The sequence below is a fragment of the Gymnoscopelus microlampas genome, assembly GCF_963454915.1.
Source record: "Gymnoscopelus microlampas genome assembly, chromosome: 21".
NCBI classification, from domain to species: Eukaryota; Metazoa; Chordata; class Actinopteri; order Myctophiformes; family Myctophidae; genus Gymnoscopelus; species Gymnoscopelus microlampas.
Window position 1 is genome coordinate 27,881,472 of NC_139958.1, and position 26,653 is coordinate 27,908,124.

Sequence of the window (26,653 nt, forward strand, 5' to 3'; positions counted from 1 at the left end):
AAATATACATAATATTTGTTTTCTAGCTTCGTTTAAATGCTTAATGTATAGTTTTAATGTGCAAATGAACCGTTTTTCAATGGTTTTCAATGGTTTCTTTTTACTCTAGAGGGTACTCTTATTCTGAAGAGATCGTCAACCGGAAGTCTTATTTCTGCTCCGTTATTTCTGCTCACGGAACACAGCTGTGGCCACTAGACCCGACCAGTGGCGGTGAGAGCACTTCCATGGGGATGACGCACAACTACCGGACCTACAGTGTAAAAAGTTGGAAATACTGTATGTTCAGAAGATAATCATATTTCATCAATCAATGTAATGTCACGTTGTTTCTAATAAATAGTCCGCTATTCTAATGTTTCGATGAATTGAATACACAGCAGGACCCCAATGGAAACAAGCCATAGTGCTTTCTTGGGTTTATCCTTTTAGCATCCTTTTGTATGGAACTGTACTTCTGTGCTTTTTTTGCAAACTGTTAATAACGTATTCAATCAACCAAGGATGTTCTGCATTCATTTAATTAAATTAAATTAAATTTACCATAGCTTCCTCTCATGATGTCCCCCCACTGAGATACTGGCCTTTATATGTCCCCATTCCCCACTGTTTGCTTTGTGCCTGGTAGTTCTGTCCTGCTGTGTAGTTGTTTGCATTCAATAAATAAGAGCATCTGCGCTTTTTGTGAGCATCTGCGCCTTTTGTGCACTGGGCTATGTACATTGTCTTAATCTCACAAACAAACCTTGGTTTAAGATTAATTGGATATATGACAGTTTACGTCTGGAAGCTATTTGCACCTCACTACTTGATTTATACTCCGTCATATGTAAATCAGGCTCCAGAACTTTATAGGGCCACACAAGCAGCACTGGCACCTGTGGCACAAGTGCAGGAGGAGGCCAGGACACCTAACTATACTTACTTACTACAACGGTGGTTCTCAAACTTTTTCATGTCAAGGACCCCCAGGCCAAATTGACACTTATTGGCCCGCGGACCCCCATTTGAAAAGATATGCCAGGGACCCCCCATGAGACAAGATTTGTTACAGCATAGCAGTGATTCTCAACCATTTTAATTCAAGAACCCCCAGTTTGACATGCATTAGGGCTATATACGGACGGACCCCCGTTTAATGGCATTTCTATCTCTGGGACCCTCATTTATATATCTTGTAAAATCAATGTTAATAAACTCTGTACTGTCCATTTGTACACTCAGAGTTACAGACCCATAAGGGTCCATTTGGTTCCTAACTATCTATCATTTAGCTGGGGAGTGGGGACCCCCTGGAACTCCCTCAACGACCCCTTTGTTTACTACTACTACTACTACAACAACAACAACAACAACAACAACAACAACAACAACAACAACAACAACAAGAAAGTCAAGGGACGGCGAGTCGGCGTCGGCGACTAATCTTGACAGAAGAGGAATGTTCATCATCATCACGACCATGTCATAACCAAATCCACAGCACCCCCATGAGTATTCAATGAGTCACTGCATGGCGCACTCGAAGCTACAGATCGGCCTGTGGCCTGTGCGCGGGCGTATTCTTCGAGACACACTTCCGGGTATTTTTGACTAAAAAGAGATTCCTTGGTATTTGACATGGTATTTGATCAATAAACTTATAAGAGCCTTTGTTTGCACCTTCAAAGCCACAAACAAGGGAATCACGTGACGTTGATTCCCAATCCCTTCCCCTATTCGCTCATACATAAGTGTAGTGTAGGCAGAAGAATAAGTGCGTGTGTGTGTGTGCGTGCGTGCGTGCGTGCGTGTGTGTGTGTGTGTGTGTGTGTGTGTATGTGCATGCGTCCGTTTGCGGGCACGTGTGTGTGTGTGTGTGTGTGTGTGTGTGTGTGTGTGTGTGTGTGTGTGTGTGTGTGTGTGTGTGTGTGTGTGTGTGTGTGTGTGTGTGCGTGCGTGCATGGGCGCGCGTGCGTGACACACACTTCCGTTGACGCACGTCGGGTACTTCCTGTGTTTGGCAGCAATATGGCGGCGCCCGCAGCTCTGAAGTCTCATCCATGGTGGTAGCAGCACTTATACGTTTCTGAGATTACTAGCCTTCACTCGTTATAATGGCAGGTATGTAAATGCACTACGGGTGGAACTTTAAAGTCAACGACGCGTAGATATTAGAATAAGTCTGACTTTATTGCTGTTGTTCTTTTGTACCGCAACAAGTTACCAAATAGAGGATAGTAGTTTCAACTTCGCTTAGCAGCACAGCTAACGTGTGCTAACTAACTAACTAAACTTTTGTAACGAGCTAGATGTGTTCAAAACCCCACCTGGCTCCCTTTAAGAAGTTAGCAACAGATGTTAAATTATGTGTTTGTTACTCAAAAAATAACTATACAGCCATGGCGTTAATCAAACAACAAAAGTGTTTGTATGGCATAATGTACTCTTTAAGGTAGCATTGCTCATTTAAAAACATTTTGGATGATGTATATCAGTAGTTCCCAAACATTTTAAAAGACATGCCAGGGACCCCCAAAAGAGACAATTTTGAAGGCTATAGCAGTGATTCCGAACCATTTTAATTTCAAGGAACCCTATTTGATGTGCATTAGGCCATGGACCCCCATTTAATGGCTTTTCTTTATATCCCTGGAACCCCAATATACACTGTAAAATCAGTGTGTCTGAGAATGTACAAATGGAACCAAATGGACCAATAAGGGTCCATTTGGTTCCTGACGATCAATCATTTGATTGGGGACCCCCTCAAGGACCCCTGGGGGTCTCCGGACCCCACTTTGAGAACCACTGATGTATATGATGCTCACTGAGCATCATACAAATGCATCTGTTGTTGTAATGTCCCTGGGTTACTCAGAAGAAGAAGTATAAATCTGTCTTTTAGTTGTATGTATCAACAAAGGCATTCCAACAGTTATGTACAGTCAATACACTGTCATCACATCACACCATTTTGTTCATTTGGACTGAAACATCTCATGGTAGAAAACAATCTTGGTTGTGAGTGAAGCGATGGCATGTAGATATAGATATAATATCTGGACTAGCCTCTTTTATAGACTGAGTGAGTATTTTATTTGCATAATATAAAAAGAAGCTGCAGTGTGTACCACATCTACAACAGTGCTGTGGTTGTTAAAGCAATTTCTCGGAACTATTCGTAACCCTTCAACATGCATAAATGACCACGGTCTCTCTTGGATGTCCTTTTGTCGCTACAGGAGGTGACTGTAATGACATACAGTGGTGCTTGTCTCAGGTGAAAGGAGCCATCGACGATGATGTTGCTGAAGGTAAGCGCTCTCCCAGAAACAAGGAGGGGTGGGAGACTTCATGCAGTTTTCTTTTTATCAGTTTTAACCAGACCGTTTGAAGTGTCATTTCTAATTTGATTATTTTGTAGAAGGAAATAATTATTTGTAGTTCGCATTATTTTCAGCCACAAAACAGCTTCTTTTTCCCCCCAACCTTTTATTCTAGGGTATTTGTATTGTTTTATTAATTGTTTTTATAGCCTATTCAAACATTTTAACTGATATGTCTTTTAGATGAAGATGGATTGTTTGTCAGACAGCCATGATTTTATTGAAGACTCTGCTGTTAATTACAGTTGTCAATTCAACATTTGTTCTAGCTACTTAATTTCTTTCAGCTTCTTGTTTAATGGTTGCCTTTCTTGTGATACCACTGCTACACAGTCCTTGGCTATTTCTGTTCTGATGAGTTGCTCCTGAAAGAGGCAGCAGTGCATGTCTTTTTTGATCACTTTGTCTTAAAGAAAAGGCTTGTACAAATATTGTGAGGACCACTGCACTCCATGTGTAAGTTGTGTCTATGGTGTACAATGAGGGCACCCCATTGGACTCTTCAGGAATGGCAACATTGTGTACAGCAAATCACTGGTGCAGAACTTGTTCTGAACTTATGTTCTTATGTTCAGCAACTAATATGGTTCAGCACTTTGGAACACACTCCTACGGTTGAGTGAGAGAGTAATGGTGCATATCGTCGCTGTCAGGCAGAAACCTGGTATCTCCATATTATCTTATGTTTTTTCATGAATACCCTATTTTATACTTTGAGCAAAAATAGCCAATCTGCAAGTACACAATATGTTGCGATTCATTGTGAGCTTGTACATCTGTTATCTTTGCTATTTTTTGAGACTTTTCTTTTTTTTATGTTTTGAAAACTTTGGCCTATACATGCCTAAAATAGAGATGCCATGTTGAAAGTGGTAAGTATGTCGATGGGTTTTATAAATATTTAACCATTGCTAATGTGAATAATAATACGTTTGATCCAATGGAGCAAAGGTTCTGCACACCAATAGCAACATCGTTTGGCCCTGAATGGCTAATCCATATATCATTATTTGGTTGGCAATTCATTATCTACAGTACTTAAAAGCAATATGGATCAAGTAGACTATTTAGTGACTCGCAACAAGCAAACTCGCAATTCAGTTTCAGGGATTACATTGTTCCCAAAGACCTTATGTAGCATTGTCTTTCTTTTCCAGGAGGTAACAACTGTATGTGTATGTGTGTGTGTGTGTGTGTGTGTGTGTGTGTTTGTGCGAGCAACATGCTGCTGCTGGGAGTTGAGTACTGTCAGAGTTCAGAGAGGGGAAAAAAGTGCTGTTTTTTTTTGTTGCTGCCCTGACATCTTTATGGTATCTCATTCCCACATACTCATCCATCCATTGTGCCCTGGTTCCTAGACACTCAAATAAATCTGGGGTAAGTTGGGGTTGCAGTCAGAGTTAGAACAGACATTCTGTGTGTCTGTCGTGGTAATTCTGCTTGTTTGCTGCTTATGGAACTGCTATGATGACGACACCAACATGAGCAAGGCGGCTGCAAAGTTTATCACAAACTGATTCCAGTTCAGTCAGTGATTATCTTAATAGCAGTGATACATCTGATCATCAAACAAAATACAGACATCGCTAATACAGGCAGGCATGACATTTTTACGTCATAGTTCTGTAGGAGGTGAGCCAGCTCCGGATGCTTCCATCATGTGCTTGGAAACGGTGCTACTGGAAATTAGTTTGTCCCAGTACTTCAGTTGTCACTCTAAATGTGTATCTACATTTGTGTCTTTGCAGCGGACATCATATCTACTGTTGAGTTTAACGACTCAGGGAAACTCTTAGCCACAGGAGACAAGGGTGGACGTGTTGTCATTTTCCAGCAGGAAATAGAGGTACAGCTTGATATTTTTTGAGTCTTGCATCAACAAATTAAAAAGAGGGTCGCACATTACCTCTGTTTGTTACCTAATCATCCCATTCGATTGTTCTCTCCTGGCTCTTGTGATGCCTCTTTCTTTCCTCCTGTGCTAATTTGAACTGCCTCCCAACAGAACAAGAATCATCCACAGTGTCGTAGTGAGTACAGTGTTTACAGCACCTTCCAGAGCCATGAACCTGAGTTTGACTACTTGAAGAGTTTGGAAATTGAGGAAAAGATCAACAAGATCCGCTGGCTCCCCCAGAGGAATGCAGCTCAGTTCCTGTTGTCCACTAATGGTTTGCTAGACATTTCTTTTATACCGTCAATGTGGCAATTGTAAAATTAGGATTTCCCCCAGGTTCTGCTGGTTAACGACCTGCAGTGCACATCACTAATATGAATAACAGCACTAAGTGAAGGCTGAGAAATTGTTACACAATGTAATACACTCCAGCTGTTAGCAGGATTACTTAAGCTTAGTCTGTGTGCATAGAAATGGTGGTGATGATGTATGGTTGCTTGTGCATGTAGAAGTAGTTGTTCCATTAAAAGATCCAGCCTGTATTTCATCAGATACATTTATACACAGATTATCACCTAAACCGGTGAGCTTTTTTATTTTATTCATTTCCTTTATTTATTTTTTTACAGATAAGACTATTAAGTTATGGAAAATCAGTGAACGAGACAAGAGACCAGAGGGATACAATCTCAAGGAGGATGGACAATACGTAGACCCCAACACTGTCACTTCACTGCGGGTCAGTAGCTAGCACATCAAGGTTATTCCTATTACTAAAAGTAGAATAATAAATGCTCAGAGAATGCAGTTTAAGGGAAATGGAATGATAGTCCTTGGTTTTGCATGCAAAAAGAGAAGTACCTTCTTGTGTCCATGTTAAATTTACCTTTTCGGTAGCTTTTAATGTGATTTAATGCAGATACAGGTGAGACTGATACTTTTGGAAATGTAAAAGGTGGGTTGGTTTGAGAAACAAAACACAGGCTGTAAATTAGTCAATTAAATTAACCACATTGGTATACCTCATTTATTAACCCAGGGCGTGCTTGAAAAATGTCATCCTTTTTATATCCTCTCTGTTACCTTCCCAGGTGCCAGTTTTCAGACCAATGGACCTGATGGTGGAGGCTAGCCCACGGAGGGTGTTTGCCAACGCTCACACCTACCATGTTAACTCCATCTCAGTCAACAGTGACAACGAGACTTATTTGTCTGCAGATGACCTTCGCATCAACCTGTGGAACCTGGAAATCACTGACCGCAGCTTCAGTATCCTCAAACCTGTGTGTGTGTGTGTGTATGTGTAAATGTGTGCATATGCCTGTGTGTGGAACACTTTAAACAAATATCTTTCAAATGATGACATGCTATTTTAAGGACAGCTACAAAGCTGCCACAGTTTAAGAGTGCTTTAGTTTAAAAGAAACGTTGGTATTAATTAAATGTAGTGTTATGTTCCCTCTGCCAAAATTATTACCGTTATGATTATGAATACATGTCAGCCGGAGAGTGCTTTCACTTTCTGTGATTCACAATTGCTGCTTGAGTGTGTCCACCCGAAAAACCAAAAGGAGAGAGAGAAAATGCCAACTACTAGATTACTTTGGAATGTAATTAATTGCCAAGAATTTTGCATGAAATCCATTCTGCTTTCTAATCATTGCACTATCAACAAACGGTAGTCTGCGACAGTCTGTGACAGTACTTGGAATACTATTTTTCAGCGAAAGCTTTCCCCACAATACTGATGCTGGGGTTTAAGTGGTTAATATGCATTTATCTACTGTGCCTGGTTACAATATTGCGTTCATGCTGTCATAATTGCTTGACAAGGGTTGTTACTCTTGACCATTAGTTCTTCAGATATTGTTGACATCAAACCATCCAACATGGAAGAGCTAACAGAGGTGATAACGGCAGTGGAGTTCCACCCTCATCAGTGTAACACTTTTGTCTACAGCAGCAGCAAAGGCACTCTCCGCTTGTGTGATATGAGGGCATCTGCGCTGTGTGACAATTACTCAAAAAGTGAGTAGTTCCAGGAACTTCCAGCAAGTACTTTCTGACCACTTGTGGTCAGCATTCATCCAGCTCAACAGCTGGTTTAGCCTTAACCCATTAAGACCTGATCCGATTTTACAAATCCTTCTAAATCCTAACAGTTTTCAGAAAAACATATGTTTTCATGTCAAGGACCCCCAAAATTATATGTATTTGGCCGCCGACCCCCATCTCAAAATATGTTGTTCCAGGGACCCTCAGAAGCAAAGATTTGAGTTGGCTTTAAAAAATGTATATATATATATATTTTCAAAGATTTAATGGTGGGTTGGTTCCTAGTGTTACATTTCATTTATATGGCTTCCACTCTTGTTTCTTCCAGTGTTTGAGGAACCAGGGGATCCCAGCAATCGCTCCTTCTTCTCTGAGATAATATCCTCCATCTCAGACGTCAAGTTTAGCCACAATGGACGCTACATGATGACTAGAGATTACCTGTCAGTCAAGATTTGGGATCTCAACATGGAGAGCAGGCCCGTGGAGACCTACCAGGTGGGACTGACAGAAATGGAATCCGGGTGGACTGAAGACTGAAGCTTGATTTAACCATATGGACCCTAGCATCCATATTCTGGGCATGTCTTAATACATGAAAATAAGCGAGCATTCGGCAAAAATAACCGTTCTATAAGCTCACTTTGTGACTTGAGCTTGTAGATCAGCTGTTTGATGTACTAAGTATATAGGGTTTAAGTTATTAACATTGCACTAACATAATAAGCGCTTTCCGAGTGCCTTATCAGGAAGTACAATGACCTAGTCCCATTTTTATCACCAACATTTTACAAAACAGCGAAACTTCTAACCAATTTGGAACACCACTGTTTTTATTCAAAAAAGTTATTTATGATTCTTATAAAAGTAAGGGTGCCTTTTATAATGGCTCTTATAATCTCTTATTTATGGCTTTCCCCCTTGTCTCTCCGGTGCTACCTTTTACTTGGTAGCACCGGTTTTACCAGTTTAAGAATTTAGGAGGACCAGAAAAACCCACCAAAATTTAAAGAGCACGAATATTTAATAGATTATCCTATATTAAATTTGTCTTAAGGGAGGGCCGGCCGTCAGGCAGGCGGACACTGTAAGCTTACACTGATGACACTTTGGTTTTATTGATACCACTTTGCTTGAATAATTATAGATTCCAAGTAGTATAGGTATTCCCATCAAGTCATTTTATATCATGCGTTTTGTATAGCACTGGAACATTGTTCCTGGGGTTACCACACCTTATCATGCAGTTCTAGTAGTTCCACATAACAGCCACTAGAGGTTACCCTACTTCAGATTATTATGCAGACATGCAGTACACCAGTGTATTTGTTTTACCAGAGAAGAGCATTGGTACAAAATGTCTGGTACAAAATCTGCTTAGTACAAGCTGTCTTATAGTTGTCTTGTCTGGAGTCTCATGAGGAAATCTATTTATTAATGAAATACTCACTACATACACTCACATACATACTGTACATACATGCGGTACATGCATATATGTAAAACCTGGGTTCGGGGTAAGAGGCAAATACGTATGTACGTGTCTGTGTAACTGTAGATCCTGAACAGCAACCTAATCAACATCTTATATACAGTATATGAAAGGTACTGTACTAATATTATTTCACAGTGGATATATTGATTCATATTTAACTATTTATCTTTACTTTCCTCTGATCTCTCTAGGTTCATGAATACCTGAGGAGTAAGCTGTGCTCGCTCTATGAGAATGACTGCATCTTTGACAAATTTGAATGCTGCTGGAATGGGACTGACAGGTAGGCATGCATACCGATATGAATTCATCTGTGGCTCTATCTTTAATAAAGAATGGGAGGGGAAATTAAACATGAGGATGAGTTGCCATTCCAAGTCCCAAGAAAGAAAGATATGTGATGCAAAATAAGATTTGGACAAGGTGTTTAGGCAATTGTGGTGGGAAAAGGGGGGACACTTGAATCAGAATGTTAAATCTGTTACACCACCAATCTTATTCCACAGAGAGAAGTCTGGTCAGTTTTGTTGCTTATTTACCTTGCAGTACATTTGCCAATGTGTTGCAAGGAATGGCTTTCCATTCCAATAGTGTTGGAATGGAAACCCATTCTGTCTGTTTTTTTTGTAGTTAGACATTCATAGCAGACTAGTGGTAGTGGCAACAGCAGTGTGTACTTTTATGTTTAGTTTTGTGTTGAATAAAAACACCAGCTTGTCTGTTTCTGCTTCTCCCCATGTCTTCCCCTTTCTACTTTTCAGTGTGGTGATGACTGGCTCGTACAACAACTTCTTCCGGATGTTTGACCGCGACCACAGGCGAGACGTCACACTGGAGGCATCTCGGGAGAACAGCATGCCCATGCAGGTCTTGAAGCCCCGTAAGGTGTGCACGGGTGGCAAACGTAAGAAGGATGAGATCAGCGTGGACAGTCTGGACTTCAACAAGAAGATCCTCCACACCGCCTGGCATCCCCAAGATGACATCATTGCTGTGGCAACGACCAACAACCTCTACATATTCCAGGGCAAAGTGAATTAATGAGAGAGCTCGAACCAACGTGACATCTGTCACTGTGTGATCTCTCATGCAGTCGCTTACCCTAGTTCTGGATGAACTGTGGTGGACAGTGGAGACTACCCTTGCTTGTTATTACTGGATCACCAGACTTTGCCATGTTCCACAAGTGAACAGATAAAACTTAATTTTTGACTGCCATCAGCCTGTCTGTAGCACACTGATGTGTGTCCGCCTTTGTTTTGTTTCAGTGATGTGCCATTTTAAAAACGATATCACCTGCCCTTTCTTGCTCCAGGGTTTTATTTCTTTTAATTAAAGTGGTTACAGACACACTCATTTTATTTCTTTTTTTTCTAAATGGGAATGCTGTAGACAAACCAGAACCAGAATGCACTTATTCTATTATTTCTTTTACAATGGCAGTACTGTAGACAAACCCGAACACTTGAGGCCTCAGACCACAGCAAACTCGCCGGGAGCATTCCATTAAACCATCTACCAGCATTCATTTAATAGAAGCCCCTGTATTAGAGGCCTCAAAGCCTAATTTATACTTAGTTGCACATCGATGTGCACGCCAACAATAGGCGATCGGCTCTTTCCAGCATGCAACACCGATGCGCAACCAAGTATACATTAAGCATAAGAATGGTGTTCTCCACTATCCTGTGCCATTTATTTTTGTCTGGGCCCTGCATGAAATGCATGTGTGATGCGATTTCTATAAACCTTTCCCCCTTTTGAATTATCACTGTTTCTGTCTCATTTCTATTTCTCCTTCTTTTTACTCAAGAGACATTTTGCATCTAGAAGCTAGAGTGACCCTTTGTCCCTTTAGCTCTTAAGATTTTGATATTAATTTAATACTTAAGGTATTAATTTGATTGTTGTATTTATAAAAATGAGCAAATTTCACCCGATCACTTTTGTTCTATTTTATGAAGCTTAACCTTGAGGTATTTTTGAGTGATCTGCAGTATTGTTTTTCCACACATCCACAATGTAGCGGACCTTTGAGGCAGTGGAAATTTATTTTTGTACACTGGACTCCGTTACCATCAACTAAACTACTTAGTTGGATGTCTATACTGCTTGTAAAGCCATTATTTGAGGCATTGACTCAAAGATGTTTGTTGAAACTACAGTAGACATAATTACCTTAATGTGATGGTACAATAACCTGCACTATAGATTCTGCTACAGTTGATGTCTCAACACCTCAATGAAACTGAATATTGATGCCTAATAATAAAACCTGACAGTGAAGGTAATAAAGGAACTACTTTTTCATTTTTGGCCTGGTCATTGATGAACCCCATCCCGTACCCTCCTCTGAGAGTCCCCGTATTAAACGTGGCCTGGAGATGAATGAGATATTTCATTTAAATGGTTGTCCACTTGTGTTAATGTTGCTGTATGGTGATCATGTTTCTGGGATGGCATCTGCGCGTACGTGCGCATATGCATGTTTCACAACTTCAGCCAATAGACTGTTTCTTTTGGAGAAACGTACACGTTGCAGATGTGGTGGATGGCTGCACCCAGACTGCCTGGACCGTCTACTCTGGAGTCTGGAGCCATTTTCATCTTGTCACACAATTTCAGTCTCTTTTTTTTCTACATATGTATATATATATATGTGTATGTATGTATATATATAGGTATATATATGAGTATGTATGTATATATATATATATATATATATATAAATCCCATACAACTTTATCGATGAAATGCAGTTTACATATCTAATAAAGAACCATTTTATGTGTATTGCTATGATTTTTGTGTGAATAGGTGTACTGCAGCCTAGTAAAAATATTAAGATCCTAGTGCATTCGTGAAATTTGTCACGTACATTAGCTGTCAGTGTTTCGATCAAACGAACCCCTTCGGTGATGCTGATGATGACAATGATGACGTGGACCTGTCGTCATCATAAAGCTCCAGGAGCATATTTTGCCTCTGCACAAGTTGCTTGGCTGTTTCCAGACCAGCTGACGAAAACAAACACCTGAACCCAACCGAACCGTGGCTGCTGTCTGACACACTACAGTCAGCTCCTGCTGTGTGTGTACAGTGGCACGTCTGCATGTGAATGTGTCTAGATCACATATAGGAAGGAGTGTGCGTGTGTGCTAGTCTGAATGTTAGTGTGCGTGGTACATATAGGAGGGAGACAGTGTGTACTAGTCTGATACAATCCACACAACCAGCACCATGTCGGAAGCTGCTACCCCTGCACAAAACAACAACGGGGACTCCGGACTAAATGGTAAATATCTTCATTAATTAATATGCCTATATGCACAAAGGCCTCGCCTGTCATTTTATTTGTCTTTTGAAAACATAGAAAACACGTTTCATGTAGTCTTACGCTTGTTTTTCATAGATAAAGACGCTACGATTTTTAAATTATATTATTATTATTATTATTATTTTTGCTATGTTATGTATCTTCATTGGAGGTTTTGGGGGAGGACTGAGAACACTATGTTCCGTTTGATGACTGACAGCCGTTGGGCCAATTGTGTTTAAGAAGGCGGGGTTTACCGTTTGACTGACAAACATTTGATCCAATCGAGGACCTCCGTGGTGGTATGTGGGCGGAGTTTAAGTCTTGTCAACAAGGCAAGATGGAAGGAGAAGTCTGAACTGTAAAAACTGAGTAATAATACTAATAGGCAAAGAAATTGATCCGATGTGTCAAATTGTCAGTATTATTTGGTTATGCAAAGTCTTTCATAGCTCTGAAACCATTCTTGCAGCTCTGTGGAGTAGACTAGTACAGGCTCCATAATACTACCTTTTATTGTTTGTACATTTGTCATTTTGGAGGGGCCAAGACAACCAAAGACTGTGGAAGAAGTGGTTCAGAGAGGACAGCCCCGTCCCATAGCCCTACCAAAATTCAAGATATGGGGATATATATATCCTCACATCTAAATAATAATAATACTACATCTGATTTGCTGGATTTGTCCACGTTTCAGTGATATTTCCTTTATATGCAAACAGAGAATTATTGTATGTATACAGTTTGTTTATATATAGCTATCTATGTTTGTGTGTGTGCCTATGTGTGCACTTTCTTTTATGTAAAACTCATTTATTAAAGACCAGAGTTCTTTCTTCCTACAGAAAGGCATAATAAAAAGAGATTTCTACATGCATAGGGAGGGAACCAGACACAAACAAACGCCTATTTATCAGTCTGGTCTGCCTTGGCATAAATTGACCTGGCACCGTGGGCATGGCGGCTGCTTGGAAATGTTGTGGCAGGTAGCAGTCAGCAAGCTATTGGGGGCAGTGACATGGCATGCTATTTGTGGCTACAGTGACGAGGGGGCAGACGTTTTGGACGTGCTGGAAGTGGCACTTGGGGCCAAGAGAGCAGGCGTTTTGTTGGTGGTTGTCAAGTCATGAGTTACTTGGAGTCACAGCCAGGGCTAGCTTGTCTTATTGGTTCATTGATCTCTTTCTCTATTTTAAAAAATGAATTAGATCTCCTTTCCTCAATTGCGTCAAACCTCCAAATGATGGTTGGGTACATTTCAAAATAGACCATAAATAGAGTAGAGTAAACAAACTTAGCCAACTAGCCATGGTCTAAGTTTATCAGCATTTGGCAAGTGACCGCTATTAATTTCCCACCCTTGTCACAACTGTCATAGGGTGTACATGCTCATTGCTTTTGCCATGTTTTGCTCCCAGTTCCAGGTCAGGAAACCGTGCAGGGCTGTTTGAGACAGTTTTCCTGTAATAGGCCAAATCTTTTGGAGCGTAGCTCAGGCAGAGCAGTATAACACTCATGATAACAGAACTGCTTTTGGTAGGCATGTCTTCCTGGGAAATGCAGTGTTGCGTCATATTTGTATTTTTACAAGGGGCTTCATAATTGTATATAAGTTTACAAAACATTTGACCTCAGTACGGATTTTTGAAACTTGATTAGTGAAGATATGCCTAACTCTTAACGGGCAGCGGGCACCTGTTAACAGAAACGCGCTACTCACCAAGTAAAACAATAACTCAGGAATATGTCCTGGGCCTCCTGGCAGTAAAACTGACACATGAATAACAGTCATCAGATCATGTTTTGTTTTTTACACCTAAGCTAGGTGTTATTTGTGGTTTTTCTTCTAACAAGCTTGGTGGTGTGTTATTTTTGGTTTTCCTGGAGCTCCCACTTCAGTGCTGTGAACATTTTTTCCTAATACCTGGGATCCTCATTCTAGACCTCCCCCTGTTGGAACCTCAAGGCAGAGAGGACACAAAACACTCACTGTCTCTCTCTATCCCCCTGTATGCTTCTGTCTGAACTCATCCAACAGCTGATAACGGCTCCGCGGCCGGCCCAGAACGTTCGGCCTCGCCGCCGTCATGGCAACCTTGTTAAGTCCATGGAGCAGAGACAATAGGCTGTCGACAGCAGCTTGGCTTGTGGTCTGCCATGTAATCCACAGGATGAGAGTGGGCGCTGAAGCCTGATTTATACTCAATATACGTTATACTTGCGACGCCATGTGAGCTTGTCGATCAGCTATATTTGGCGACACGTCGTACGATGGAGTATAAGTTAAGCATTACATGCGGCCGGTGAAATTCAGCCCAGTAAAAGGTTGCTGGGGGGGCTTGACATATGACCTGACTCTGGGTGTTGTTTACCTACTGTTATGGGGACATGTGGCCTATTCAAGTGAAGGAGGAAAATAATTTTATCCTGATGAAACTACCGCAGACATTAGTGAAGTTGTTTTCCCCTCTGTTTTTTCTCTCCTCCCAAATATGGTCACTCACTGACCCGCCCACCTTCACCTCACCAGACCACCAGACCACACGTATGCTGCTCTGCTGCATTTCTAAATAGCTTTGATATGCAGCACTCTGTTGCCGATCCATGCCTGAGATCACGTACAAGCAAGGATCAGGCAGGGACGGCGTCATATATCGCAGTCAAGGTCTAGAAGCCACAGCAGCACACATAGTATTTAGTCAACTATTTAGTGCCCTTTCACCACCAGGCAGTAAATGGAGATGAGGTGGGGTAGACCCACCAGCTGATGAAAAGTGTCACACTTACTTCATGCAAGCTGGTCTGAGGGTGTTTGTCCTTTTGTTTCCACTTGTTTTAGTGGTAAGAAATACAGTTGTCATTTTAATCTGTTTGTCAATCCTCTCTGACTCTTTCAGTGGCTTTATGTCTTTTGTGGTGATTTGGATTTTTTTGTGGAAAAAACCCTGCATAAAAGAAGCAAAACTAATAAAAAACAAGCTCTACCGGTCAGCATGGTATGGTCAAAATCCCTTCCGTAACGCAAAATCATACCTTCTACCTTGTATAGGTTTATAACATCCACCCCTAGCTACAATCTGTACGTTTTAGGCCCTCTCCTGCTCTCCTGACAGAGAGAGTCAATTGCAACTATAACACCTGGCATTCCCTGTGTGGGAAACCAAACATCTACCACACAGCCAAGAGATCTTGTGCTTATGAGCTTCAGGCAGTACTACTAGTCAACCAGGAGGTGTCCTACCCCAGGGGTTCCCAAAGTTGGGGTCGCGGGACACTGGCGGTGGGGTCGCGAAATTATTTTGGGTCATTAAAAAAATAAAAATAAATACAATTATTTTTTCAAATTCAACAGAATGGATGAAATACAATCTAAAAATGATTACAAATAGTACATTTTGCCATTTTAATACATTGCAAATGCGCACCGAACGTGCAAGTTTATGTGCATAAAAATTTCCTCCAGGGTTAGGTGGGGTCGCGAGTCAATGGCCGCATTATTTTGGGGTCGCGACTCGCGGGCTGAAAAGTTTGGGAACCCATGTCCTACCCTAACCTTGGTGTAACGAATCAATATGCTTAGGGCATGGCTATGTAGGCTATAGTATACTGTCTAGTTTACACACTTATAATGTTATGGGCAAGGGCAAATATGTGCAAAATGCTGAACACTTGGAGCTCTGCCAAGTCCGTCACTATAGCTAGAGTAGTGAATGACTTGTTTACTGGCCTGATTTGACTTTTATCTGGTCAGATGCCAGGAGGTAATCCTTTTTGTTGGATGCTGCCAAGTTTAAATTGCAACGATGGCTTTGCTTGGTGGCTATGAGTCAGGATAATGTAGCTATAGCAAAAGGTAACCCTGTCTGATCGGAGCTGCCTGGCTGCCCACTTATACATTTTCAACATTGTGTTCGTTCATTTCACACATTCTAATGCTGTGTTACTGTAAGCCCAATCCACACCAATGATTCACAAAGCAACTAGTTGCAACTGCAACCACTTGCAACATTATCCCCAAATTGTGCCAACCTGCAACGGATCAGTTCGCTGTTATTTGTGTGGACTGGGCTTTACATACTATCCCCTCAGAGTTAAGTACTTATTGTGTGGATTAACTAATGAATGCACTCTTACTGTATGTACATGGGTTGGCTGATTTTAATTTCAGGGGTTACTTGACCTACCTTCCATACAATAAGCTTAACCACTTATGCCCTATATTATACTTTGTCTATTTGAAAATAGTTGATGATTGGCTGTTTGCGAAAGATTGCCAAAAATTGTGAAAAATGTCACTATCAGGAGTCAGAGCACAACAGTCATAGCTATATTCCTGTGATCATTATCCTATTTATTTGTGTTCTTTCTACAGGGTCCTGGGTGGAGTTGGATTTGAACAGAGCAGCAGCTGGGTCGACCCAGTCGTCTCTGGCAGGAGGCCAGTCCCCCGGTTTGCTACCCCTTCCACAGGTGGTGGAGGAGGAGGAGGCGGAGGCCATGGTTGGAGGCCTGGAGCACGTGCCCTCCTCGTCCTCCATCCACATGGAGGACATGGAGAAGATACTACTGGACGCCCAGCACGAGTCAAGCCGCAGCAACTCTTCCTGTGACAGGTTAGAAAACATTTAGAACCCAATACATCTTTATTTTCTGACCATGACGAGAGAAAAATATACATCATTTAACCATTATGAACCCACACAATCAAATAAGTTTACATGAGAACTATGCAGATCCCCACATTAGCCTAAGGTTCCTAACATCCAATACAGATGAGCAATGTTGGGGATTTCGAAAAGTTTGTAGAAAAAGGTTGAATATGCTGATTGTCCACATGGCGTAGTTTCTCCTGACTTCCACTGCACTTGTATGAAGTATACTCTGTCGAAAGACTTCCTTTCCTTTAAACCTAAATGATAATAATATTAAGTTAGCCCTCTTTAATTGTTGTTGGGTATTTGGTGCTGTACATTTGCACAGAATCAGAATTTACCCATCCTATAAGGATACTGTTGCAGTGTTGGGAACAGTGGGAACTATTAATACAGATCTAGGTCTAATAGCCTTGGCATAAAACCAAGGCTTACAGCTCTTTAAGTGTCTTGTTCAGGGACACTTTAACACACTCGCGGCCGAGGGGTGAACCGGGGACCCTCCAATTCCCAGGCGGCCTCTCTACCCATTCAGCTATGCCTGCCTGGTGAAGATGAATCAGCGTTGTGTGATATCTCTTGATAGTCACATGGCCTAAAAATACGTGCTGTTTCATTGAGACATAACACCACAATCAGTTTATTGACACTCTGGCCCTCCATGTTTGTTTTCAAACTCTTTAGGACCTTTGTAAGACTCCCATCCGAACTTTACCACCTCCTTGCTCTTTAAAATCTGATTTATAACTGTATTTCGGCTGAAAGGCTTCTTGAGAGATCTATCCATGCAAACATTTTTATTTTATTTCTTACCTACCTCTCCATATGACACATTGAAACCTGCTGGTAGTAAGCTAAGTCTGTCTTGCTTTGGCTGCTGCAGTCTGTACAGGAGAGGTGAAGAGTTGGCTCATTTTGAAACACAAACACTTGTTATTGTACTGTAATTCTCCTTGTTTATTGCCCAGTGGGGATTTAAAATACATGTGATCTCTGCATCACTCGGCCGGTGGCTGGTTTGGAAGAGAAGTCACTCTCTGTCTCTGATCTGATGATCTCTGCGCAGAGTTGTGTTTCCGGCTGGATTTGTAAGGAAGACTAGGGCTTTTTGAATCTAATTTAAATCATTCTCATGAACTGCATGTAACCATAATGACAGTAATCATCAAATTGTAGCAGCTGTTTGTTGGACTAGAAAGTGGTTACCAGGACAACACAGCTTCCCTATAGGGAATTGTGATCATTAAGAAAAAAGTAAAAAACATCTGCATTACTTAATTAAAGAATGTTTATTTTGATCACCGTTTGCCTTTTATCTCTCCTATGGTACCATATCAATACAGCATGGAATTGTGGACAAAATCGTAGCCAACGATAACAAAATATTCTGAGTTTTGGGATCTGAGAGGCTAAATCTCATCAAACGGTGGTCCGTGGCTCAAATGGTGAATAAATAATGGACCTTGATATAGAAAGGGTTGAAAACCACTGCCCTATAGGACTTTAGGACAGTGTCTCCAACCACCATATTTAATTCAGTTTAGATATATTCATGTATGGGGAATTTCTAGCGTAGCCAAAAGTTCAGGGTGCAGTCATGAGTTCATTAGTTTGTAGGAAGACATCGGCATCTGATCTGCCACATGGTTTTGTTTTGGAATTTGCCTCCAGTCCTCCCCGACCCCACAGCCCCCAGGAAGAAGGACAGATCATCTTTGACGTGGACGTGTCGAGCCGGAGAGACAGCCAAGTAAGTAAACAAGTTTGTGTGCCTAAACCAGTGACTCCCCACCCCAGGAGTCCTTGAGGGAGTTCCAGGAGGTCCCCAGCTAAATGAGTTTGCTTTAACCCTATATACATCAGTTATTTTCCAAAAACTTAGAATATTTCTGAAACATTTTAACAACACAAATCTTTTGTCACATAATAGTTTCAGATGGGTGGTCCGCTGCCAAATACATATTAATGTGGGGCCCTTGACATGAAAAAGTTTGAGAATCACTAGTCTACACTAGTGGATTCTTCACCAAGATATCTGTTGCCATGGCGACATCACTGGCAGCCCTCCCTGAGGCGCCATCGTATGTGAATGACATCTTAGTTTCCATGGAGACACGAGCCACACCCCGCGCGTGTGTGTGTGTGTGTGTCTGCCATATATGCCCTGTGCCGTGGGCCGTAGCCATTTCTCTATAGAACACAATGAAGGAGGCACACCTAATTTGTGCATTTTTTAAATCTCTACCAAGAGATCACGTTTTCAACTGTGTGTGTGTTGTGTTGTGTTATCCTCCATAATTTTATTTTAAACTTTTTAAAGAATCAAGTTCCGTTTGAGTAGGATATAGGAAAATAATACACAACACCGGCAACTAAGTAGCGTATTCCAGCATGACATTAACATGAGTAGTAAAATCCTCATCCTCAGTGTTAATTTCAGTGAGTTAATTTGCACCCTCAATATGGGACAAATGGCCTTCAGACCCTTTGTGGGTTTTCCTGCAAGTCATGCAAGTCACTGCAGGCATCTTATTGATTACTTACACACCCTATAGCCTCAGAGCAGAAGTTATGCACCTTATGCATGTGGTCCAATGCAGCACTCATGAAACAGGCGCGTGTGCGTGTGTGTGTGTGTGTGTTGCATTCCTGGGGAAGATAATGACTGGTTGCAGTTAAACTGATGGTTTAACTGCAACCAGTTAGCCAACATCATTATCTAATTAATGGTTAATAAGGCTGACATTATGACACACATATCACACACACAAAATGAAAAATGCATGTGTACGCCAGGGTTATTATCGTTAAATACGAACTGGAATGGCTTTTTTGCAAGCATATTGTGACGTGTTTCAAGTGTGCATTTGAACTAGTGATGTTATTCTTTTCTGTGTGTTTTCTGAATAAATGAGTACAGTTCACTAAAAAGTTTTGTTCTAATTATTCATTCACCAGTTCCTTAAGTGCTAGGCTGGAGCGACACCTGTGTTGTGTTACTCGCTGAACTGAAACACAAAGGCTGGTCGTTCATTGAATAAATCAACACGTTAAACCGACGTGCAACACGTTAAACCGACCATCCCCTATCTTTGTGCTTTTATAAAAGGAAACATATTCAAGTGTGTATGAGTATGCGTGTCACTCAGTATGGAGATAAGGGCTGAGCCAGCTTGTTTTTGTTTTATTATCTTGTACATTATGTAAATGTACGAGATGATTAATGTGATTGAGATTTTGATAAGAAAGGTATGCAAGTTTAATTGCGTTACTTTATTCTTCAGTCAGAAGAGGACGCTCTGGACAAGGAGAGGGACATAGACATACTGATGAAGGATGCAGACTGGGTGGCAGATTGGTCCAGTCGACCGGAAAACATTCCTCCTAAGTAAGCATCAATGAAACGGTCTGATATCGCTGCTGTCAGATGAAAACCCACAGTTTTATCTTGTTAATACATGTTGTCCTGTCTTCAGGGAATTTCAAGAGAGTAAGATTTGTCTTGATGTTTGACAACTGCATTTTTTTCTTTCTTCCTTTTAAGATGTTTTTAGTTTTTGCTTTATTTAGACAGGACAGTGTACACAGACAATAAACTAGGCACAGGAATGGGAAAAGCTCATTTTCAAGTTTCACGTTGTTGTAGTTATGTGACGCACTCTGGTCAGAAACCTGTGAACCCCAACTGTATCTTTTGAAGTTTTATCATGGGTCTTTGCATGCTTATATCATGTGCTCAAAGGCCACCAGAATTGCTGTAAATCTTGCAGAGGGTCATGTAAAGTTCACGTTCTGTTCAGAATCAGATGAATACCACAACTAAAATATAACTGTTATACATTTACTTTAAAACCCTTTTGATCTCAGACAGAAGCAATGTCCTGTGCATACTACACTATACAACTCTCTATATCTACAGCACCAGCACTGTCAGGGGTCTATATGCAGGTCTTAACATGTAAGTGTGGTAAGATCACAAAAGCATTAGAGAGTTGGATAAAAGACTCCAAAATCACCCACACTCTGAACTCTGTGGCTCTATGAGAAGATATTCCACTGCAATATGAGACTTGACATGTAATCTGTAGGAACTCGGCTACCAATGCAGTGTATTATTGTGCATCATTCTACAACAGTACAACAGGTATTTGTCAGATGCATCTGATTGTATTTGGTATGTTCATGTGAAACGTCTTTGAGAATTCAAAGCACTGTAAATTTAATCTTTGCAGGGAGTTCCACTTCCGTCACCCTCGGCGCTCAGTATCACTGAGCATGAGAAAGACTGGCGCCATGAAGAAAGGAGGAATCTTCTCTGCTGAGTTCCTCAAAGTCTTCATCCCCTCGCTGCTATTATCACACATCCTGGCTCTGGGACTGGGGTAAGAAACAAAGAAAGGCTTTTTCTGGGTAAAGACATTTCAGTGTACATAAAGACATATACACTGAATACTGAATCAGTTAAACAAAATCTATTTTATTTATTTGGGTTGAACAAAGGCTACAAAATCAATAGGATCGGGGGTGTCTGGGTGGAATAGTTGTTCTCAAACCTTTTGTTCCCAAGGCACACCCAAGGCCCAAGGCACATCTGGACCATTTGGGAAGCACTGGCATAGATGAACACTATGGCAGTGCTCTGGGATGGGAAGCCAACAGGGGATTTTGTTCTTGCTGCTGCAATAGTGACTCCTACTGGTTGGTTGGGGCACCTGTTCAGCAGGGAGAGGAACTGAGAGAGATAACGCCTCTGCTCTCGTGGTGAAATTCCTCATTGGCGCGTTGACACGTCAAAGCCCACAGCGCAGTGGTGTGTCCGTTCTGCCATATGGCACGTGCGTAACAATTTGCACCGTTGAGGTTCATCCTGAAAAAATGAAATGACCCAACATCGACACTTTGACAATGCCGTGGACACCCACTATGGCCACTGGTGGGTGCCACTTAAGACTGGTAACAAAGACGCAGCTGGACTCAAGTATCACTATTATTGTTTGTAAATCAAACCTCAAAAAAGTATGTATTTGCTTGTTGACTGTGTAATTAAGGTTAAATGTTATTTTCATATGATGGTTTAATATATACAGTGTTATCTTGTAGTGTTCTCAAATAGAAACGTGAAACAAAACCAGACCCATAAATGTGGCATTAGTCGGGCTCTAGTTGGAAGACATATTTCACAAAGCAGATATAGTAGTAAGCCTTGCCGAGCCATGAGGCCCATAGCTCCTGAGAGAAAAAAAACATAAAAAGTTGGAATATGGAGAAACAAGATTTCTGCTTGACAGTAACAATGTAAAACCTGGGTTCTGAAAGGAAGTAGATGTGTTGGATCTGATATCACTTTGCTAATTCCCCTGCCCCTGTTATTGTTTGTTTGTTTTTTTTACCTCAGAGTCTACATTGGGAAGAGGCTGACCACCCCACCTACAAGCTCTTTCTGAACCTGAAACTGACAAAGTGCCTGAGAAGTGGCCACGACTTGATGGGGGAAAGTTTTTTAGTTTTACTGTTGTAAGAAGAAGAGTGCTCATCTGTCCTCCTCTACCTTTACCTTCTCCTCCCCTCCATCCTCCTCCCTCTTCCCTCTCTCCTCCTTGTCCCTGAGATATGCCATGATCCCAGGAGAAATGCATTGCCCCCCCCCCCCTTAATCAGTCTTTCTCTGACGGTTTGTAGATATAACCCTCTCCCACCATCCCTGTCGAACCTAATTTATACTTTTTGCACAATGCACAATAAAAAAAATCACACATTTTTAAGCTAAAAAAATACACAGATATTCAAGCTAAGAAATCTGTAATTTTAGCATGAGACGGTGATGTAGACGAAGTATAAATTAAACTTCACCCATTTGTATAAGCTTTTCAAGGAATGAATACGGTCATATTTTCATTTTCCCCAATGTTGGGTATAATTGTTTATAATGGGTGGGTTTCATGGAAGGGGGTGGGCAGCACTAAAACCAAACTCTTCAACTATAGACTATCCCATTGCCCTGGGGGTTACCTGTTAACCACGTATGCCCTATTTTATACTTTGTCTTGTGACAGTGTCACACAAAAATAGTGAAAATAGCCAATCTACAAGCTCACAATGCATCGCGATGCAATGTGTTGAGAGCTTGCAGATCAGCTATTTTCGCCTATTTTCGCAGATGGAAGATTTTCACCGTGCCCAAAATGGGACGCCAGGTTGAAAGTGGTTAACAAAGGAGGTGTGTCCAGTCTAGGAAAAAACAAAAACGGAATTGACGTGAGATTGTACAACCAACTTTGGTAGCCCAGCACTACGGCAAACCCGATAAAATCAGAGAGAGTTGACTGAACTGATGTGAGCATGCCTTTGAAAGTAGCCATTTTGTTTGCTATTATGAATACAATTACTTTAAGATAATATCCTTTTTATATTTATTTTACACCATTGTTTGTTTATTGAGGAGACCTAAGTTGTAATTTTGAAAGGACTTGACCATAGTGGCCATTCCCGACCCTAAAGCACCCATACTTTGCACTTGGGGGAGTGCACATTTCCAAAGTGACAATAACTGGAAGCATGATGTACAGTATGTGATTTCTGTGTGCAGGCTGTTCAGTCTGTGCAGTCTATCCCTCTCCAGTGTACAGTATTTTGTGGTTGTGTCTAACAGTACTGCCGGGGGTTCGGTAAAGATTGATTTGTGTGTCCATACTTGTGTTGATGTTGTCATTCCTGTGTAATTTTAAGCCTCCTGTGTTGTCTGCAACATATCGTAGATCTGGATTGGTCCTGTTGACATTGGCTAGGCCCCATTTCTGTTATTGGAGTATCTCTTAAGGGACCTCAGATCCACAGAAATCTCTTTACCAAGCTCCTCAAGTGTAGCTGCAAAAGCCAGGCCTGGAGTCGAATAGTACAGTATTTGTGAACATATTTGGTTATTGTTGTAATAATTGATTTTGGTGGTTTAGGGCAAATACAGTCACGTGCAAGACAGTTTCTTTGGAAAGTGTTGTGAAAGTCAGCTAAAGGACCATTTATACTCATGTTAAGTAAGTACAGATGGAGCCTTCTGTCTGGTTTCTGGGTTCATTTTGTCTTTGAAACATTTTGAGGAGAGGTTGAGCAAGTTGGTGAGAACTGTTAAACATAATACAGTACATGATGTCCCTTCACCAGGGCACAGGGAAGAACAAGTATTCCAGGTACAGTAAATTATTACAGTATGTTCTTCTCGGCCGTCACCATGTTTGTTGTCTGAAGACTTTTGACTCTGAACTGCCATCTAGTGCAAACATAAAGGACGCATGGAAGTATGCATAGAATTATATTTACATTGTTTGAAATGGATGTATTTATTTTTCGTACATAAAGGGAGTATAAATGGGCCTTAATTGTGCTTTTGTGACTGACTAAATGACTGACTCCTAGTGATATGATAAGACCAGCTCATGTTATACTCCTGGCAAGATAAAATAAAAACCTACAGTGGATTGTTGATAAATACACAAACTATAGGACATTCTGGATCTTGAGATCCACATAGAAACGGCAGTCAGCTATGACACATCCATGACATATGACTTCAGATTTGGTCAAGGTTTCAGTGTGATCACAACCCCTTTGACTACCATTATAAAAAGTTAAATATTTCAGAAATGTATGTGATGAAATGATGAAGTTGTGGCGGTACTTCTGTGACATACTGACAGCGTGGATACAAAGTTTGGCGGTGATCGGTCTAGCGGTTTGAGAGATTAGCTCCAGACAGATAAACAGACATTCTGTACACACAGACCCTGTGTCATAGACAGTGACATCATCTCCAGCTGCAGTTAATTCCCTCTGACTTCCTAAGGTCAATTTACGATCCTCAAAGACTTATTTTCACTTAACCATGTGCCTCACAGTCCCCAAAACATGAATGGGTTTGCTTTGGTCTCGCTGTTTGCAATTCAGCCACAGAGATACCAGGGGTTTAATTTTTGTGCCACAAAAGCTTGTTTTGACTTCTGTTTGTACATGCAACTTTAGACTTCTCAAATACTTTTTTAGGTGTTTGGGAATTTATATTTCTTTTTTGGCTTGTGTTGTCTGTTGTATTATTTTTATGGTGACGTTGGCGACGGATTGTGAACGCACTAGTTGAAACTGAATTTTAAAAAACTTACTTTGACAAAGATTGTTTTCACTCCAGCTGAAATTAAGGTGTGAAATATAAACTGTTATGGTAGGGCCTAATGTGACATGGAAATGGAAGGTGTATACGAAGAATTTCCTCAGACTGCTATGGTATAACAAGTAATTTTGATGATATATTTGCTAGACTTTTGTTTGGTTTTTGGCCCCCCACCACCATTTAATTGGAAAATTGATAAGCTTTTTGTCATTAAAGATGACCTGAATCAAGCAGTTCACTGAGATGTTTTACTTTTTGACTTCGAATGACACTGGAAATGGTGCACAGTGATGTTGTGAAATGTTTTTTTTTAAATCCAGTTTTTAAATCCCTTAGGGGAACATCCATATTTCTGTCCAGTCTTATAGTGAATGTAAGATGCTTTGTGTAGCCTTTCCAGTCTATGATTTCTGGCCAACACACACACGCACACACGCACATATAGTGTGTATAAATCATTTCCTCTTGAGTCTAGCTGATATATCTACAGACTTCATGAGCTTTATTCTTTTATCCTTTGATTGTAATTTGAGCAGAATCACTGACTAAAGAGACCATGCCAGCATTGATTGGCCATTTGAAACCACTCACTAAGGCCCATTTTCTCTCTCTCCTCTCTCTCTCTCTCTTTCACTCACTCACTCACACTCTTTCTGAGGACACTGGACATAAAGGACACTGACCTCTAGCGGCAGATGTAGGCTACTGAATTGCCCTTGTGAGCTTGTCACTGTACATGTGTTTCAATGTGGTCTGAATTATTCACATGCTATACAACTGCTGAGTGTCGTGCAGATCAATTGAAATTTGATCTTAGTGTCTTGGTGCCACACCCTTTAGCATCCGAACAGCAGATTTGGGATTTGGATCTACTTGTATATCCACAGTAGCTGCCTTGATGCACAGTTTCAGCATTCAAGGGTAGGAGGAGGTTGCACATGCTACCACTCCCTTCTAGATATGTGTTCCATATATCTAGAAGTGTAGATATGTGTTCCACAACTGTGCCTTGATGCACAGTTTCAGCATTCAAGGGTAGGAGGAGGTTGCACATGCTACCACTCCCTTCTAGATACGTATGTGTTCCACAAATTAGTACTGATGGACACCAGTCAATAGATTTACAATGTGGCTGACATTGTCCAAATACAGATTTGCTAGTCTTAAATTGAAGATTATGATCATGTCAACCCTGTTATGGCTAGTAATCACGAGAAATAGATCAACCTAATTGAGAAAAAATAAAGGAATATCTTCTCGCTGGAGAGATGTAGACAGAACTGGCCACCACCCTGTATCTTCTCGCTGGAGAGATGTAGACAGAACTGGCCACCACCCTGTAACCAATGGTAACGCCACCAGCTGCAGTGGGTGGAGACATAGAGCTTACTGCTTCTGGATTGGCTGGGAACAGGTGTTCTGAGGTTCCGTATAGGAAAGGTGTAGGAGGACTGGATGAGCAGAGAAGGATAGGAGGGGCAGGAGGATGCTTAAAACACTGTTTCTCAACCTCTGGCCCCTTTAGGGGTCTGTAACTCCAAGGGTATACAATGGGAGTGGGAGAGTGATCTATCTACTTGTTCTAAATGTGTTGCCTGGATGCCAGGACTGTGCCTTCCTAGAGTCTGGAAAGAACAATACCAGACACATCCCTGTCACTGTCTGAGTTACAAATTGATGAATGAACACTGAGCGTTTTACTCCACTCCCTG

General features: G+C 41.2%; 2 protein-coding genes across 3 annotated transcripts; both read left to right on the forward strand.

The window, feature by feature from the left end:
• Positions 1–1,990: 1,990 nt before the first annotated feature.
• ppp2r2ab (protein phosphatase 2, regulatory subunit B, alpha b) lies at positions 1,991–11,125 on the forward strand. Of its 2 annotated transcripts, none has more exons than XM_084046062.1 (10): positions 1,991–2,103; positions 3,225–3,296; positions 5,117–5,214; positions 5,374–5,539; positions 5,895–6,004; positions 6,357–6,534; positions 7,129–7,293; positions 7,649–7,818; positions 9,007–9,098; positions 9,577–11,125. In XM_084046062.1, the coding sequence occupies exons 1-10, from the start codon at positions 2,097–2,099 to the stop codon at positions 9,854–9,856; spliced, it is 1,338 nt and encodes a 445-aa protein (XP_083902188.1). In that variant the 5' UTR covers positions 1,991–2,096; the 3' UTR covers positions 9,857–11,125. The 2 variants fall into 2 exon arrangements, with proteins under 2 accessions (XP_083902188.1, XP_083902187.1); XM_084046061.1 differs by lacking the exon at positions 1,991–2,103 and adding an exon at positions 2,982–3,067.
• A 645-nt stretch (positions 11,126–11,770) lies between these two features.
• On the forward strand, positions 11,771–25,171 carry bnip3lb (BCL2 interacting protein 3 like b). The gene is made up of 6 exons (XM_084046064.1): positions 11,771–12,110; positions 16,504–16,744; positions 18,455–18,533; positions 20,068–20,171; positions 21,016–21,165; positions 22,179–25,171. Exons 1-6 carry the CDS (start codon positions 12,056–12,058, stop codon positions 22,225–22,227), a joined length of 678 nt encoding a protein of 225 aa, XP_083902190.1. The 5' UTR covers positions 11,771–12,055; the 3' UTR covers positions 22,228–25,171.
• Positions 25,172–26,653: the final 1,482 nt, after the last annotated feature.